This window comes from Nematostella vectensis, chromosome 2 (assembly GCF_932526225.1).
Source record: "Nematostella vectensis chromosome 2, jaNemVect1.1, whole genome shotgun sequence".
Taxonomy (NCBI): Eukaryota; Metazoa; Cnidaria; class Anthozoa; order Actiniaria; family Edwardsiidae; genus Nematostella; species Nematostella vectensis.
In genome coordinates this window covers 9,173,216-9,188,027 of record NC_064035.1, presented here as the reverse complement: position 1 = coordinate 9,188,027, position 14,812 = coordinate 9,173,216, and the positions used below count along the sequence as shown (strand labels likewise).

At 38.8% G+C, this 14,812-nt stretch overlaps 2 protein-coding genes across 4 annotated transcripts; one reads left to right on the top strand and one right to left on the bottom strand.

Moving 5' to 3' along the window:
* The first annotated feature begins 118 nt into the window (after positions 1–118).
* Positions 119–8,458, top strand: LOC5521352 (deoxyribonuclease TATDN1). Of its 3 annotated transcripts, none has more exons than XM_001640986.3 (12): positions 119–245; positions 350–370; positions 486–580; positions 3,018–3,081; positions 3,931–4,080; positions 4,460–4,502; positions 5,481–5,566; positions 5,635–5,675; positions 6,761–6,837; positions 7,035–7,105; positions 7,372–7,504; positions 8,122–8,458. In XM_001640986.3, exons 1-12 carry the CDS (start codon positions 206–208, stop codon positions 8,222–8,224), a joined length of 924 nt encoding a protein of 307 aa, XP_001641036.3. In that variant the 5' UTR covers positions 119–205; the 3' UTR covers positions 8,225–8,458. The 3 variants fall into 3 exon arrangements, with proteins under 3 accessions (XP_001641036.3, XP_032222177.2, XP_048579502.1); XM_032366286.2 differs by having other exon boundaries at positions 486–585; XM_048723545.1 differs by lacking the exon at positions 3,018–3,081 and having other exon boundaries at positions 486–585.
* Positions 8,207–13,676, bottom strand: LOC5521353. Its single transcript, XM_001641109.3, has 4 exons — positions 11,166–13,676; positions 10,867–10,972; positions 10,145–10,251; positions 8,207–9,615 (listed from the first exon to the last, which is right to left on the bottom strand). Exons 1-4 carry the CDS (start codon positions 11,685–11,687, stop codon positions 9,436–9,438), a joined length of 915 nt encoding a protein of 304 aa, XP_001641159.2. The 5' UTR covers positions 11,688–13,676; the 3' UTR covers positions 8,207–9,435.
* Positions 13,677–14,812: the final 1,136 nt, after the last annotated feature.

The window sequence follows — 14,812 nt, the reverse complement described above, 5'->3', positions numbered from 1 at the left end:
AATCACAGGTAGCCCAAGCTAAAGTCATTCTCCAGGGTGTTTATAAAAAAATACAAAATAAATAACGACCATTACCCAGAAATAATTGTAAAATCGCACTGATATTATGATGATTTGATAACAAGTTTTGTGTTTGTGTGTGTGTGGAAGTTGATAAACTTTGGTATCGCTTCTGTTTCTGATTACCGCGAGAGCATGGGTACAAATGTTTCGAAAAATGGCGGAGAAAGCTTTACGATTCATCGGTAAGGTTCTAGTAGCGGTAATCGTCCTAATTATCAGAAGTGCTCTTATGTTTTCATAGATGAGGGATTATGTTAAAAGTGTTTTTCTTTACCTCTCTTAACAGATATCGGAGTCAATCTAACAGGTGATGTTATGATATTGGTTTTGTTACTTTGCTAATTAGAAAACCACAGTCCACCGCATTCTCTTGTTTTTCGTCTTTAAAGAGTTCCCAAATCTTTGTTTGTTAATCCTCACAGATCCTGTGTTTAGAGGACGCTATCATGGAAAGCAGGCACATCACGATGACTTTGAAGATGTTCTTCAACGAGCCTTTAATGTTGGACTACAAAAAGTGGGGTATTTCTATATTCCCATCTGCTTATATCTTTCTACTTTATAACAATGACACGGAATATACAAATCCATACCAAGAGACCATGATGTAATGCCTAGTGCACACTAGCAACATAACAACATAACGACATGGGTGCGCGCACTATGTTTAGCCTGACATAACGACATGGACATAATGACATAAAAGAAAAAAACATGTTTTTTCCCATATGTCGTTATGTCGAAAATAAGAGTGCACATGCCCATGTTGTTACGTTGTTATGTCGCTAGTGTGCACTAAGCATAAGACAAGCAGTTACTCTTAGATACGCCTCTGATTGGCTAGCGCTCACGTATCCTAGCACCACATGTCTTACGCGAGTTTGTTAGAGTTTGTTCATCTAAAAATATTGTAAATCAGAGGAAAATAAAGGCCTTCTTGTATTTAAATACATAACATAGACTCTGAGAATGCCTAGGTATTCTCACCAAATTGCAGAGAAAAAGAGGTATTTTTAGGAGTCAGCCTGATGCATCTTGAATGAACTCAAAATTCGCGGTCTCCCCGATACATTAGATAACTACAGATACCAGGACCCCATCCTACGATGGTAGCTACACATTACATTACATAATATTAACCACTCCCCCAAGTTTTCAAGCTCAAATAGTCTCTTAAATGAGTAATCTTGAACTAGGAGAAGTGGTTAATATTATGAGCTAATGTAATGTAATTTATCAGGCAATCGGCTCCTGTAGTTGAAATCGTTATGTGTTTCGTAATTTTCGATAACTGAGCAATTTAGGTGATTGGAAATTAGTAACCAACCTTTCCTTCTTTCTTTAGTGGGAGTGATAGAGGGAATTCTAAATTTCACCAAACAGCACTAAAGTGGCCCCAAATGCGTTCTAAATCACTTAAACATGGAAATAATAGACGGCTACAAGAAAACCAGAAAACATTATGATAGGACTTCCATTTTCTATTTTCTGATACAGGCCAGTACCCAGGTATTTTTTTTTTTTTTTTGGGGGGGGGGTGCGAAATCCGAACGCCATTGCAGTATCTCCATGGGACAGGTTTATTGTCTGATTTGGCTACAAAAAAGCCTGACTTAGGAAGTGTTCATTAAATACACCAAGGGGAGGGGGGGAGTGTCATATGGAACACTGTCTGTATTGCACAGGCTTAAGAACCTAGCCTCTTATCATGTAAGGAAGCACCTGGCAGAAAGTCTGGTTATTTGAAAGTTAAGCTACGCCTGCACTGTTTCCATTATGGAACGTGCCAACCTTCTCCATCCCAAGGGAAATAGGAACTTTCCAGCACAGTGCAGCTATAAACCCTATTTAACCAGCGTCAGCAGCAATAAGAAAACATTAATGAATATAAGGCATTTTGTTGTATTACTATAAGAAGTACTTATTGGCATCTCAACGCCAATAAACCATCTCTTATTCAATTGTAAATACCCAATTGTAAATAATCCATTTTACAAATTCCCCTTTTTTTAATCTTAGATTCTATCATTAAGCATAGTTAGTTAGTTGCTAACTTTAGTTTAGACAATTACAGATGTAGAGCCTCTTTTCTGTTGGAAATGCTGTAATAAAGTCATTATTATCATTATCATTATCCATGCCTGTCAACCTAAAAAAATCTCAAGGCTTGAGATTTTTTCAGGGGAGGGGTGGGGTATATTCGGGTTTTTTTTTGGGGGGGGGTGGGTTTAACCTTGCAGGCGTTCGACATATAGAAGGCTCTCATGAACAAATCCACTTATAGATCTCACAAGGGTGTTAGATAAATTGCGCTAGGTAAGGGAATTATTGTTTCAAATATTTTAAATAGAATAGGCAAAATGATGATTTTCTATAGAAAAACTTCGCAGTATTCATTTTCCAGATTAAAAGCCTTTTTTCTTTTTGAGGTCATAAGGGGTGGGCTCCGAAAATTTTGAGGTTCTTAAAGGGGGGGGGAACCGAAAAATATTTTACAATGAAAGGGGGGGCTCAGAAATTTTAAGGTGTCTTGAGTAGAAATCTTCCCTCCCCCCCTCGGTGTATTTAATGGACACTCCCTTATGGATTGATGACATACCAGAGTGATCCAGCTTATCCTTAGTAGTTTTGTCTATAGATAGCACATCTATTGAGAACCGAAAGTGGACTTTTGACCGTTGTGGGTATGGGCCTGTTATAGTCAAACTTTTGAGATAGTTGTATACTATTGTAGTTGTCCTTGTTTACTTGGGCTGTACAGGAGGAACTTATTCAGCATTGCTCTTTGGCCATAAAACAATGGAACTACAATATATCTGATCCATAAGTTCCCATACAGCAAATTGGTCAAGAGACCCTCTTGCTTTCCCATAATAGTCAAGGCATCCTATTTTGTGATCTACTAGTAAAAGAGAAAGTCTACATTATTTTAAAAACAATCTTTCCTTGTTTAGATGATAATAACAAGTGGGAACTATTCAGAGAGTGAAAAGGCTTTAAAACTGGCAAAGGAACAAGGTAAAAATACTGAACAGGAAAACATTTTACTCCTGGAAGCCCCTGTTAACTGCACTTTAAGTATTTCCATGTTTCCGAATCTAATTGTTTTGATTTGGCACATGTTGAATAGTTTAACGTCTTAATCAATTAAGTTTGGCACAACAGAATTAGGCACAACACTTATTCAAACATCGAACTTCTGATGTGCCGAATCAAATTTTCAATCAAATTTTTTTTCATTTTTTTGCAACAGAAACTTTGCATCAAGTCCACTTTTACTACTCACGACCTATTAAGCGCGACATATTCAGTGCAATGTAACATTGAAACCCATTTGTCGATACAAATAGACAATTAGATTCTACATGGCAGGAGTGGACGTATGAATCGGGCCTAACCTACTATCTCATAAGAGCTGTTGGACACTTATGTCAAATTCTGTGTTGCGCAACCTCAGTGAATTAAAAAATCAGAAAAATCCTTGTCACATTTGGAAATAATGCATAGCCAATCAACTTTCCAAACTAATCGATGGCTTTCATGTTTTCACTGTAGTGTCATTAACCATTTGAATGCACACAGCAAGGGAATTGATTGGTCACGTAGTACGATTGACTCGAGCTATTCCCAGATTAGAAATGGGTTTCAATTATTGGGGGTTATTGCAACAACAAAATCAGCTAAAATCCTCAGTCTGCACCAAGACTAAGTCATTAACCATATCTACAAGAGGAGAACAATTTGCTATGATTTCTGTCTATTAAAATTTCAAGTTAGCCAGTCTCTAAAAATAAAAGTTATAAAATATTGGGCTGTAAAGCCCTGGTTTCTTCTGTGCCTACCAATATATTAACTTTTATGTTGCAGAGTCTTTCTTCTCTACAGTTGGTTGTCACCCAACTCGCTGCATTGAGTTTGAATCAAAAGGCAGTAACCCAGATGAATATTTGAATAAACTGCTATCGCTAGCCCAGGACAATAAAGAGAAAGTTGTAGCGGTCGGCGAATGTGGTTTAGGTAAGCATTTATTCCTTTTTAGGCTATTTGTCATACATTTAGAACAAGTTCTATTACAGATCTATAATAATTTGATGTAAGCTCTTGTTGTCATCCCAGTAGATATGTCAGAATCACTTACCGTATTTACCGAATCAAGCGCCTTCCCGGAATAAGCAAGCCCATCTTCAAGTTGTAATAATCATAGAAAAAAGAACCTCCCCCAAATAAGCACCCTGTCTGAGAATCGAAAAATTCAATAAGCATTGGGTGCTTATTCAAGTGAATACGGTAATGGCTTATATACTGACCTTGTTAATATTGTGAGCATTTGCCATTTCTTAACCCCCCCTCACAAATGTATTTGGCTGCTGTCTCCCTAGATTTTCTTACTTTATAGACTTTGATCGTCTACATTTTTGCCCCAAGGAAATCCAACTCAAGTAAGTCATGTAAATTATTGCTTTTGTGCAAGAGGACTTTGCATTTGACATGGAACAAGTTTTGTGTGTGTGTGTGTGTGTGTGGGGGGGGGGGGGGTACATAATTCAGCCTCAAATTCTTTATTGATTTATTTGAAACTTTGCTATTTTATTTCAAATTATTTCCACTTCTTTGTCTTTGTCAGAATTTGCATGTCTTTTTTTAGTTTAGACATGTTGATAAGTGCTAAAATTGAGTATAAAAATAAAACTCTATCCAACAATTTTAGTGAGCTTACACACTACAAGCATAATTGAATTTGTATGAATCTGCATCAATACTTTGGAGTTTGAAACGATCATAAGTACGGCATCTTCAAGCAGACATCATAGCTGAAATGGATGGGAGCTCAAATTTACAAAATTACCTCCCACTTTATTATATATGTTTTATTTATTGGTGCTCCCTTTTCGGGTAAGTGCCCCCCATCCCCGCAGATTAGCGCCCCCTAGGTTTTATGTAACTGATCAAATGACTATTATACATGTAGTTCTAAGAAAGCAATGGAGCTCATAGAAGCTACTCCAAGTTGTTTAGTGATATGGTGAAAAAAAATAGTTGTAATAAAATTGTTATTAAATAATGATAAACATTATTTGGCCTTTTATGTGAATTTTTCCCTTTCAAATAAGGGCCTCCCTTGAATAAGTGCCTCCCCCGAAATAAGAGCCCCATCTTAGAGTTGAATTATTTAATATGCTTATTCAAGTAAATATGGTAGTTTCACTTCTGTTTCTAGCATTATTTTTTTGTTGGAGCAGAAGTTTCACATAGGCCTTAAACATTCCATTTCAGTCTTGCATTGATTTATTTCATTGATTTACCATGCCAATGCACACGACCTAGTTTTTCTTTACAGCTTGTCCGTAGTTTTTTTCTCATTCAAAGTGCTTGGAATCTGTTTTTAACTTTGGTATTTCTTGTGTTTATTTCACTAGGTATTTTGAGAAGCAGTTTGATATTATGGAGGCCCTCAAACTACCTGTATTTCTACACTCAAGAAATGCTCACAAAGAATTTATAGGTTTGTGATATGGTTTCATCAAATAAAATTATTTCACTACAAAAATAATAAATATTCATTTATCCTAGATATAATCAAAAGAAATCGAGATCGTTTTGTTGGAGGCGTGGTAAGTCTTTGAGGAACATCTTTTGTTGTCTTTTGTCTTTTTTTATTTCAAGACAAAAATGGTTCGCTTTGCGCATGCGTGTGGTATGGTTTACGAACGTGTTGTTCAAAAGTTTTTTTTTTGTCGTAAAATAGCCCAGTGTCTCGCACTACTCTTCCTAATTGCTCGCACTTCTCTTTCGAGCTTGGTAAACAAAAACGTAAAATACATTTACTAAAATTTAAGTTAAGATCGCCTCCCACATCGGTACCGTTTTGTTCTTACCCAGTTTATTTATATTCGCCGGAACTGGTTTTGTTGGAAGCGTGGTGGCATCTTAGTCGTACTGTTATTGCATCGCTGCCTTGTGTGGCTGATCTAACAGTACCGCTAAGGAGCCTGGTTAGATTTCCACTTCGTGGTAGTATCTCGACCAGTTTCCACATTCACCGTCTCTCCCGATGTCTCGCGCTCGGTTGAGAGTCAGTCTAAAATCACACCCTAATCGTGCGTGTGTCGGTATAAATGTATCCTAACTTTCCTCACAGTTCACTGGATACAGTGTACTTAGCTTTCATGTGCGCTTCCAAGGCACTACTTGATGTAGTATGCCATTATTTTTTACGGTTCGTCTAAAATCGCACTTTGTTTTGAGTAATAATTGATAATGGAGAGGTAATGTGTACGGACACTCTAGGCTAATCGGAGGTAAACAGGCGAGACGGCACAGAAACAAAAACAAGAAATAACTCAGAAACAGCTGGAATATACGAAGGCGGCGTGAGAAGACTGTTTTAGAAACAAAATGCGCAAACTACTTCTACAATGAATAAATGCAGCTTGTTCTCGTTGAGTTTGCTTCATTGTCCTTTTATGTCACGCGTTTGTCACACAACGCGACACCGCATCGCAAAATAATTTCAGTTTCATAATTGTATGTATACTGTAGAAGACATTTCCTACTCTGTGCATCGGCGAACGTTAGGCTGATCTTGATCAATCTTTTCCGACATGAATTGTGTCCTTCATGCCGATATTTGTACTCAATTCATTGTACTTCCATTCGCTTGCCATCGTTATGGCTCTGTTTTGTGTTTTCCCAACAGGCCCACTGCTTCACAGGGACTAAAGAAGAGTCTGAAGACTATCTGGATCAAGGACTGTACATCGGTATAACGGGATGGTGAGAAAGCTGCCACTGTAATACTGTAGAACAGTGAAAAGTGGTTGATTTTATCGGATTTAAATTTTGTTTTCTCTTGAATATCCCTAATGTTATTGTCAATCCCTATCCATCAACAAGGATGTGCAATTCTTGTGGACGTGTGAATCGATCGCTTTATGTTTATGTGATGTCTAACTATTGTTTGTTTGTTATAGCTCTTTGAAAACCCAGGATAACATTGATGTTATGAAAACAATCCCAAGTGATAGACTTCTTATTGAAACAGGTGAGATGAGTCTCCGATGCTGACAAAAAAGCCTCTTCTACCGAAACCCAAATAGGCAGTGGATGGTGCAAGAATGATGTCTGGGTTTGGGAGAGGGGAAAGGGGTGGGGAAGGGGGGTTGCAAATATAAAAGCTAATTTTTGAGAAAAAGAATTGATTTAGCCTTTCTTATTTTGTGAATTATAATTATAATAGTCATTTAATTGTAGTTCAGATTATTCATTGGTGTCTATTTACTTCAAAAATAATAATTCTTCATCCAACAGATGCCCCATGGTGTGAAATACGACCAACGCATGCTGGTTTTAAGTACATTCAAACAAAGTTTGACTGCAAAAAGAAGGAGCGCTGGGAGAAAGGATTCTGTGTCAAGAGTAGAAATGAGCCAGCACACATTGTGTAAGGATAAATTTGAAAAAAAAATGTTTATAGTTCAATATTCACCATACCAATTTAGAAATGGCTTGAGGAGGTGAATTTTATCTGGGGGCCAACATCCCCTGGGATTGGCCAATAGGGTAAATGACTTGCATTATTTAAAAAATAGAAATTGCAGGGGCATAGCCAGGGGGGGTGGCCCAGGGGGCCCGCCCCTCCCCCCTTCTAGTAGCCAAAATGAAGTAAATGTATGAGACATTTTCTAAGATACAGTAGAAAATGCCTTTTGGGCCCCCTCCTGCCCTGGAGTGGACAATTAAATAGTTTTTTTTGTGAATTTCCTTTATCCTATGCTTGAGTAACCAAGTGTTTTCTTACTTCCACTGTAAAAACTTTTGATAAATGCATGCATGGGAAGCATGTCAATGATCCTTCTATCTAAGTTATATAAAAAGAAGTGATTTGGGGTTGGGTAGCCAATTTAGTTGTTTATGTTGGTAAAATATTAGGGAAACAATATTTCAACTTCAAAGAGTGAACCCTGCTGGAAATACCTGTCATGGCCAAAATAGCAATTAATGTCTATGATTTCCTTTATATTTAGCAAAAGTCTAATCCTTTTCTTTTTGGTCTCCCAGACAAGTTTTAGAGGTGGTTGCAGCAAGTCGTGGTGAGAATATACAAGAGCTTGCAGACACAATTTACGCCAATACTGACAAGCTGTTTTTTGGGAGTAGATAATGTATGTATTTTTAATAGGATGTAAAATCCAATATCCATTTATTTGACTTTAACAATGTATGTTGTAATAGTTATTTTTCAATGCAGTAGTAACCTTCATCTCTACAAAGCAGCAATTGGACTAGACTACTTCTGCTGAGTTGACAGAAACCTTAACTTACAAATAATCCAAGCTATTTAACAGGCTGCTCTATATTTACAGTCACAACCTTGAATAAATTGACTGGAAGTAAACTGGTGTGATTGCCACTTGTCATATTGAAATTCAATCTACCTAATATAAAATCTCCTCATTTATTTTTCTAAAGTAAGAAAAGGCGTAGCAGGATGATTTAAAAACTAATTGTCAAGTGAGTCAAACTTAGCAGTTTGAGTCAAACTTAGCAGTTTGACATAGATATCTGATTAATTTAGGTTAAAGTGTAGGATCCTGATGTTTCCCCACTTTATTTGATGCTGTTTTTTCACTCTCACCCTACCTAAGCATGATTGCTCGGAGGGAGCGCAGCGACCGGAGAGCAAGTGTAATCTTGGTATCACACCACAGGCTTTCCTTTCGGTTGATTTGTATATTTATTTCATTCAGATCAGCGGTCCTTTTAGCGCATGCGCAAGTTTTATATAGTGGATGCGATTTTTTGTGTCCACACCACAGGTTTCCCAGTTGGCTGATATGTATTTTGATTTCATGCTGAGCAGCGGTCCTTTTTGCACATGCGCGAGTTTCATTTAGTGGATGCGATTTTTCGTGTCCACACCACAGGGTTCCCAGTCAGCTGATTTGTATTTTGATTTCATGCTGATAAGCGGTCTTTTTCGTCCCGTCCTCCGAGCATTCACTTTCTATTAGAAACTTCTAGTATAAACATGGTCATGGTGTTATGGCTGTTATTTACTAAAATTTAAAACACTTGGTATTTACAAGGTATTTACATTTTTTGGGTGTATTTTTCATACGCATTCTTTCAAACTTGGAAATGGTATAGAAATTGCAGTGTAAAAAAACTTATATCCTCCATCAATGTCTGACTTGTAATTTACATACATTTGGTGATATACTGCTGCTTTACTTCTTATTCAAGAAAGAATTATTATTCCATGAATTTTCCTATATTTCTGCTTTTTAAGCAAAATTTCAGAAAATTGGGGAGGTTGCAGCCCTTTTGACCCAATCCAAGACCACTTCTTCTCTGTTACCCACACGCATGGCATTATATTCTAGTAGCCTCTTCAGGACTATGGCCAGTCACAGCAATCCAGTCCTTTGTCTTGTAATCATAGATATCTGGTCTCATAATTGGTTCGATTTTGTCTCGATCAGGGCACCATGGGAGCTGTTTTTCTATCTGATGCATCAGAGCACTTGGTGCAGAGTGATGTTTCCTATATGCCTGTAGATGAAATATAGAGTTTTAGAAAACACTCTCACATCATTTTTTGGCCACAAGAATCCTACCAAACCGTCTTAAATAACAGCACAAATCTCAATGAATGATACTACCCCCCCCCCTCTCTCTCTCCTACAGCCAAGCCAGCAACAGGCAAGCTCAACTCTTCCGAGTCAAATACAAACCCCTACCCTATAGCCAGGCCCTTGCTCACCCAGTTCTTCTCATAAGAATCACCCCCCTCTCTCTCTCTACAGCAAACATCATGCATATCCAGATCTTCTTAGTAAAATACCCCTTCCCCTTCATCCTTTTTTGTCACCACCAAGCTCTTCTCGGGGGTAGAATACTACCACCCCTTCTCCTGCAGCCAGCACAGCCAGTTTCATGCCAACCTAGCTCTTCTCAGTAGAAAACTTTCCCCACCCTTCCATCAGCCAGCAACATGTCCCAAGTCTTCTTAGTAGAAGCCTTCTGCACTACCTCTCAGTCCATCTCCAAGCCCCCACTCTTTTTTAAGTCGAATACTCACCCCTTGAGGCAGCATTAGTTGGGCATCCCATTTTGGATCAGGTGCTTTGTATGATATCATCTGTTTTTGGTACCCATCAGGTGACTGCATCTGTAAATCTCTGTAAGCTGGGGATAGAATAATCAATAAAATTATTTGCAGGGAAAAAAACACGCCTGTATCCAGGGGGGTGCGAACGCACCCCCCACAACGGCCGAAACTCCACTTTCGGTTCTCAATAGACGGTGCTATTTGTAGACAAAACTACAAAGCATAAGCTACATTACTCTGGTATGTCATTAACCTATGAGTCAGACTTCTATTTTAGCCAATTCCGAAAATAAACGTCTCATGGAGATACTGCAAAGGCATAAAAAATCTCTTTTTTCTTCCGGGGGGGGGGGGGGGGGGGGGAGGTGGTCTGATTTTTTCCAGAAATGTAACTCCCCCTCTTCCACAGAAAAATTAAATTAGTTTCTTTTTTTTCGGAATTCGCACCCCCCCCCCCCCCCCCCCCCAAGAAAAATCCTGGGTATGGGCCTGAAAAAGAAGGCATTTTTTATTTTCTAAAAAAATGCAGCGTTGAAAATCCCATGCCCTAATAATGCTACTTCTAACTGTACGCTATTTTTAATTTGAATTGTGAACTTTGCATTTTCGAAAATCACCTGTTCGAGATGTGATTTATGTGATAGCAGTATTACATTTTTATCAGCTAAAAATATAATAACTGGATTCCTTACCTTCACATAAAACTCTCAGCCCTTGAGATTTTGCCTTTAGGCCTTGGGGATCGTGCTCGTAGAATGTTTCGAACTCTGGTTTTCCGTAATGACTTGGGGGAATAAGCTTTACAAAGCAAATAAAAATGATGATTATTATGACACATGACTGAACTAACAACAGTAATATTTACACTACACTAACCCTTCCTGTGATATTAAAACTGGGCAAATTTAAACAAATATGTCGTTTTGTAGTGAAATGAGATTACTTGTTGGAAATCCAATCAAATGCACTACTAAGCACTTGAATGTCTTACCGGCCTAAAATCATCCCCTCGGAACATGTGAGGCCCCGGCGTCTTGTAACTCCCAGGGTTAAATTTACCCTCCTTGACAAACATTATCTTGGATGCATGTGAGTCAGGAACTCTAAACGACGTAACAAAATTTCTACTTTTCCCAGAATCATTCTGTAAAATTTTCGGTAGAGGAACACGCTCGAAAACTACACGCTCTCTTCGGCGGTCACTGTGTTGTAGTCTCCAATCTTCCTCGTTGTAGTTCTTCAACATTGCTGCTCTTGAGTTCCTTTTAACAGGCTTTGGCTGGTAAAGCTGCAGTCTAAAGTCGGGTGGCTGTATATCCCATACAGTGCTCTCATCGAGAATCTTTCTTTGACGCTCTTTGTCTTGCGAGCGCTTTGATTCAAGAAAGCAGTCACTTCGCGACCGCAGGAGACTTTTTGTTGCGTCGAAGTCAACTAAAGCTTGGAAACTAAAAGGCGAATCTAAAGATGTGGAGCTTGCACTTGGAACTCTAGGTCTCTGTGTTCGAGGCATTATTTCTATGACAGCTTTCTCGGTTTCAAAGTAATTTAAGCTATCAAATTTTGACTTCTGCAAATTTTCAGTGCGAAAGCCACATGTCGCGTGTATCAATTCAAGTCATCATTTCTCGAATATGATAAAAGAACTAGACTAACGTTCCGTTCCTTTTGTTTCTAATCAGTTCCCGAGTATTCACTTAAAAAGTGTTTCCCTGATTCATACAAAGATCTCAAAAAGCCCGGTGACTAAGACATTCCAACAGGATAATCGGCGCTAGTAGCCTTGTAGATAGTTGTTTAGCATCATGGTATCACTATAGCAACGGCGTGACTACTCGTCCGTGATATGTATAATGTGTAGACATGACGGAAAACAGGACATGACGCTTCAAATAAGCAAATTTGACATCTAATAAGGCAGAAAATTCCCCTAAGTACTTAGTGAGTAATATCAAACAAATATCAAATGCGACTTTTTTTTTTTTTTAAATGATGCGACTTTTGTAAAGTGTCTTTTAAATCTGGGTATATGCATTTCGGCCTCACGTTATTTGTGTTTTGAAAATCAGTCCGGAATACAGGAACCGGTGGCAATTGTAAAAAAAATGTGCCTTCTTTCTCTATAACGAATTGCGCATTTTCCAGGCTTTTCCGTCATGTCATAATGCTGCCAATAAACACCCTTATGTGACTAGATGTACTAATTACCGAGCGAGGACTCGGGTCAGGATTCGAGGCTAAAACCTTAGCCTCTTCGTCTGAGGTTTTAGCCTCCTTTGCAGCCGCTCTTAGTGTCTGTCTCAGATCCTCCCCATAGAAGCTAGAATGGGGAGGACCGACACAAAGAGCAAAGGAGGCTACTGTTTTAGCTTCCAAAACTTCCGCGATGATCCAGTGTGCGAACGCTCAGGATTTTCGTGGCTCAGCGTTTTTTTTCCGCCATTACTGCTATTTCTTGCCTGCTGAATCTGACCCGCACAATATTATCAAATCCAAGTTACTTATACTTATTGTGTGAAAGTTTATCTAAATCAAACCGGCAATGTAGAATCGATTTTAACGCAGCGATTTTCAAGCACTATTGGCATCAGTTTGGTACGGCTCATGATAAGAGCGGATGTACTAGGCCTAAGGGATAGCAGATTTTTTAAATACCCTAAGGGATAGCACTTGGGGCGAATTTTATACCCTAAGGGATAGAAAATGTACATTTTTAGGAAGAGTCCCCGGGAGATCCCGAGATTTTTCGGGCAAGATTCCGAAGAGGTTCCACTGCATACAATAAACAACGATAAGGTGAAAAAGTAAATAAAATCCTTGTATCTATCAAATAAAGGGACGTATTTATATTATATCTTCCGTGTTGTGTTCACGGAAATGCGTGATTGCACTCAACAATAACAATTGCAACAAAAAAATATTGCGTTTTAAAATGCTTAAACCTAAACGAATGAGAAACGAGATTTGAAACACAGCATTATGAAAAACGCTAGTGCGTTTAGCCGCCAAAATATTATCAGCTGATAGCTCGATCTTGGACTAACGCGATTTTAACCCACCCAAACTTGTACACACAGGAGCACTTTAAATATCTTCTGTATAGTGCGTTTAGTCGGCAAAATAATATCAGCTGATAGCTCAATCCTGAACTAACGTGAATTGACCCCACACAAACCTTGTACACACAGAATGCTCGCTGGTCGCAAAATGGTCGCTGCTGATTTGAAAAGTAGTCTAAAGCCATAAATGTTGTCTATAAAGAAAGATTGAGATTACTTGAAACAAAAATCTTATCTGCATGGCTTATAGATGGGAACCCTGGCTGAAGTAAAATCAGCGAGCTCACAAAATGCGGCAAGACCTGCCGAATGCACCCCACATTTGAATGAAAATATACATTTCGCATCCTTATCCGTTAGGAGCCTTCATGAAAGAACTTGCGTGGCGTCATGGCCACCACCACAAGATCTTCAGGTGGTTGCGGGATTTGATGTCGTGTGCTGTCTTTGAGGTTGGGGTGACAGTATTTCAAGGATGTCAAGATGTACTGCCCAACTCTGGGGGTGGGATTGGGTACGTTGATATCAGGTCGAGTAGCAGCTGTCAAGTTGGTTGGCGGATGTTGGTGATTTAGAGGAGATGCCCCTCTGACAGTGGCGGCTGACGCAAGCTAGCTGGTGGCGACGAATGATGGAGATGTCCGACATATGATACAACAACAACACCGCGCGGAGGGAGAAACGGACCATAAAACACCGCGCGGCAGGATAAACGGCGGGAAAAACACCCGCCCCTGCCTGGCAGGTTACGGCTTCCTTGTCCTAATAAACTTGGACAGCGGGTGACTCATAGCGGGTCCGATTTCAGCACGCAAGAAACAACAGTAAACAGCGGGAAATCCTCTGCAAAAGAAACGCTTATTTCGTCCAAACATCCAAAAGTTTTGGAAACTAAAACCTCAGCCGATAAATAGTACTTTTTTATAAATTGGATAAATTTTAAAATAGTATACTTTAAAAAAAAATATTTTTATCTCATTTTTTTAATTTATAACTCGAGTCCTGACTCGAGTCATAGCTCGAGTCCTAACTCGAGACCTAACTCGAGTCCTGGCTCGGTAAATAGGCACACTCTTATGTGACCTGCATTGCGATCATCATGCAATTTTAGAATAATACTGAAAAGGGTTGCCAATAGGTTGTTTTGCGCTTCCGTTTTCGCTTACGTCCGAGTGAGAACCAACCTTAACATGCAGCCTGTTTTACTAATTCGGGCAGTGATGGCAGACGCAGCACGACCTTTTATTTTCCCAAATTATGAGAATGCGAATGTGAAAGGAGATGGCGTACTTTCCAGTGCAGTCATTTTAAATAATTTGAGTTTAGTTAAATTATGGATATTCTTCAATGCATAATGTAACACAAAGAAAAGATAAATGACTACGAAAATTGTGTACAGGAAAAGAACATATGGCTAAACACACGCTCGGAGAACCAGTGGACTTTGGAAGCACGTCAACTTGCGTTCATTAAAAGTTATTACAAAGTGTGTCAGTTTTATAACAAATGCGTCGGTTAAGGATCACCTATCCAGGTTTCTAGTTTTATTTTACAATCCTTGACAGATAACATATGCAGA

What these genes read in the sequence shown, in the direction of transcription:
- LOC5521352 (XM_001640986.3), top strand. Translation starts at nt 206, where the DNA reads ATGTTTCGAAAAATGGCGGAGAAAGCTTTACGATTCATCG. An exon ending in AAAACTGGCAAAGGAACAAG is followed by an intron (nt 3,082 to 3,930) that starts GTAAAAATACTG and finishes TTTATGTTGCAG; the next exon opens with AGTCTTTCTTCTCTACAGTT. An exon ending in TACATCGGTATAACGGGATG is followed by an intron (nt 6,838 to 7,034) that starts GTGAGAAAGCTG and finishes TGTTTGTTATAG; the next exon opens with CTCTTTGAAAACCCAGGATA.
- LOC5521353 (XM_001641109.3), bottom strand. Translation starts at nt 11,687, where the DNA reads ATGCCTCGAACACAGAGACCTAGAGTTCCAAGTGCAAGCTCCACATCT. An exon ending in GAGGGGATGATTTTAGGCCG is followed by an intron (nt 10,973 to 11,165) that starts GTAAGACATTCA and finishes TGCTTTGTAAAG; the next exon opens with CTTATTCCCCCAAGTCATTA. An exon ending in AACTAATGCTGCCTCAAGGG is followed by an intron (nt 9,616 to 10,144) that starts GTGAGTATTCGA and finishes TTTCATCTACAG; the next exon opens with GCATATAGGAAACATCACTC.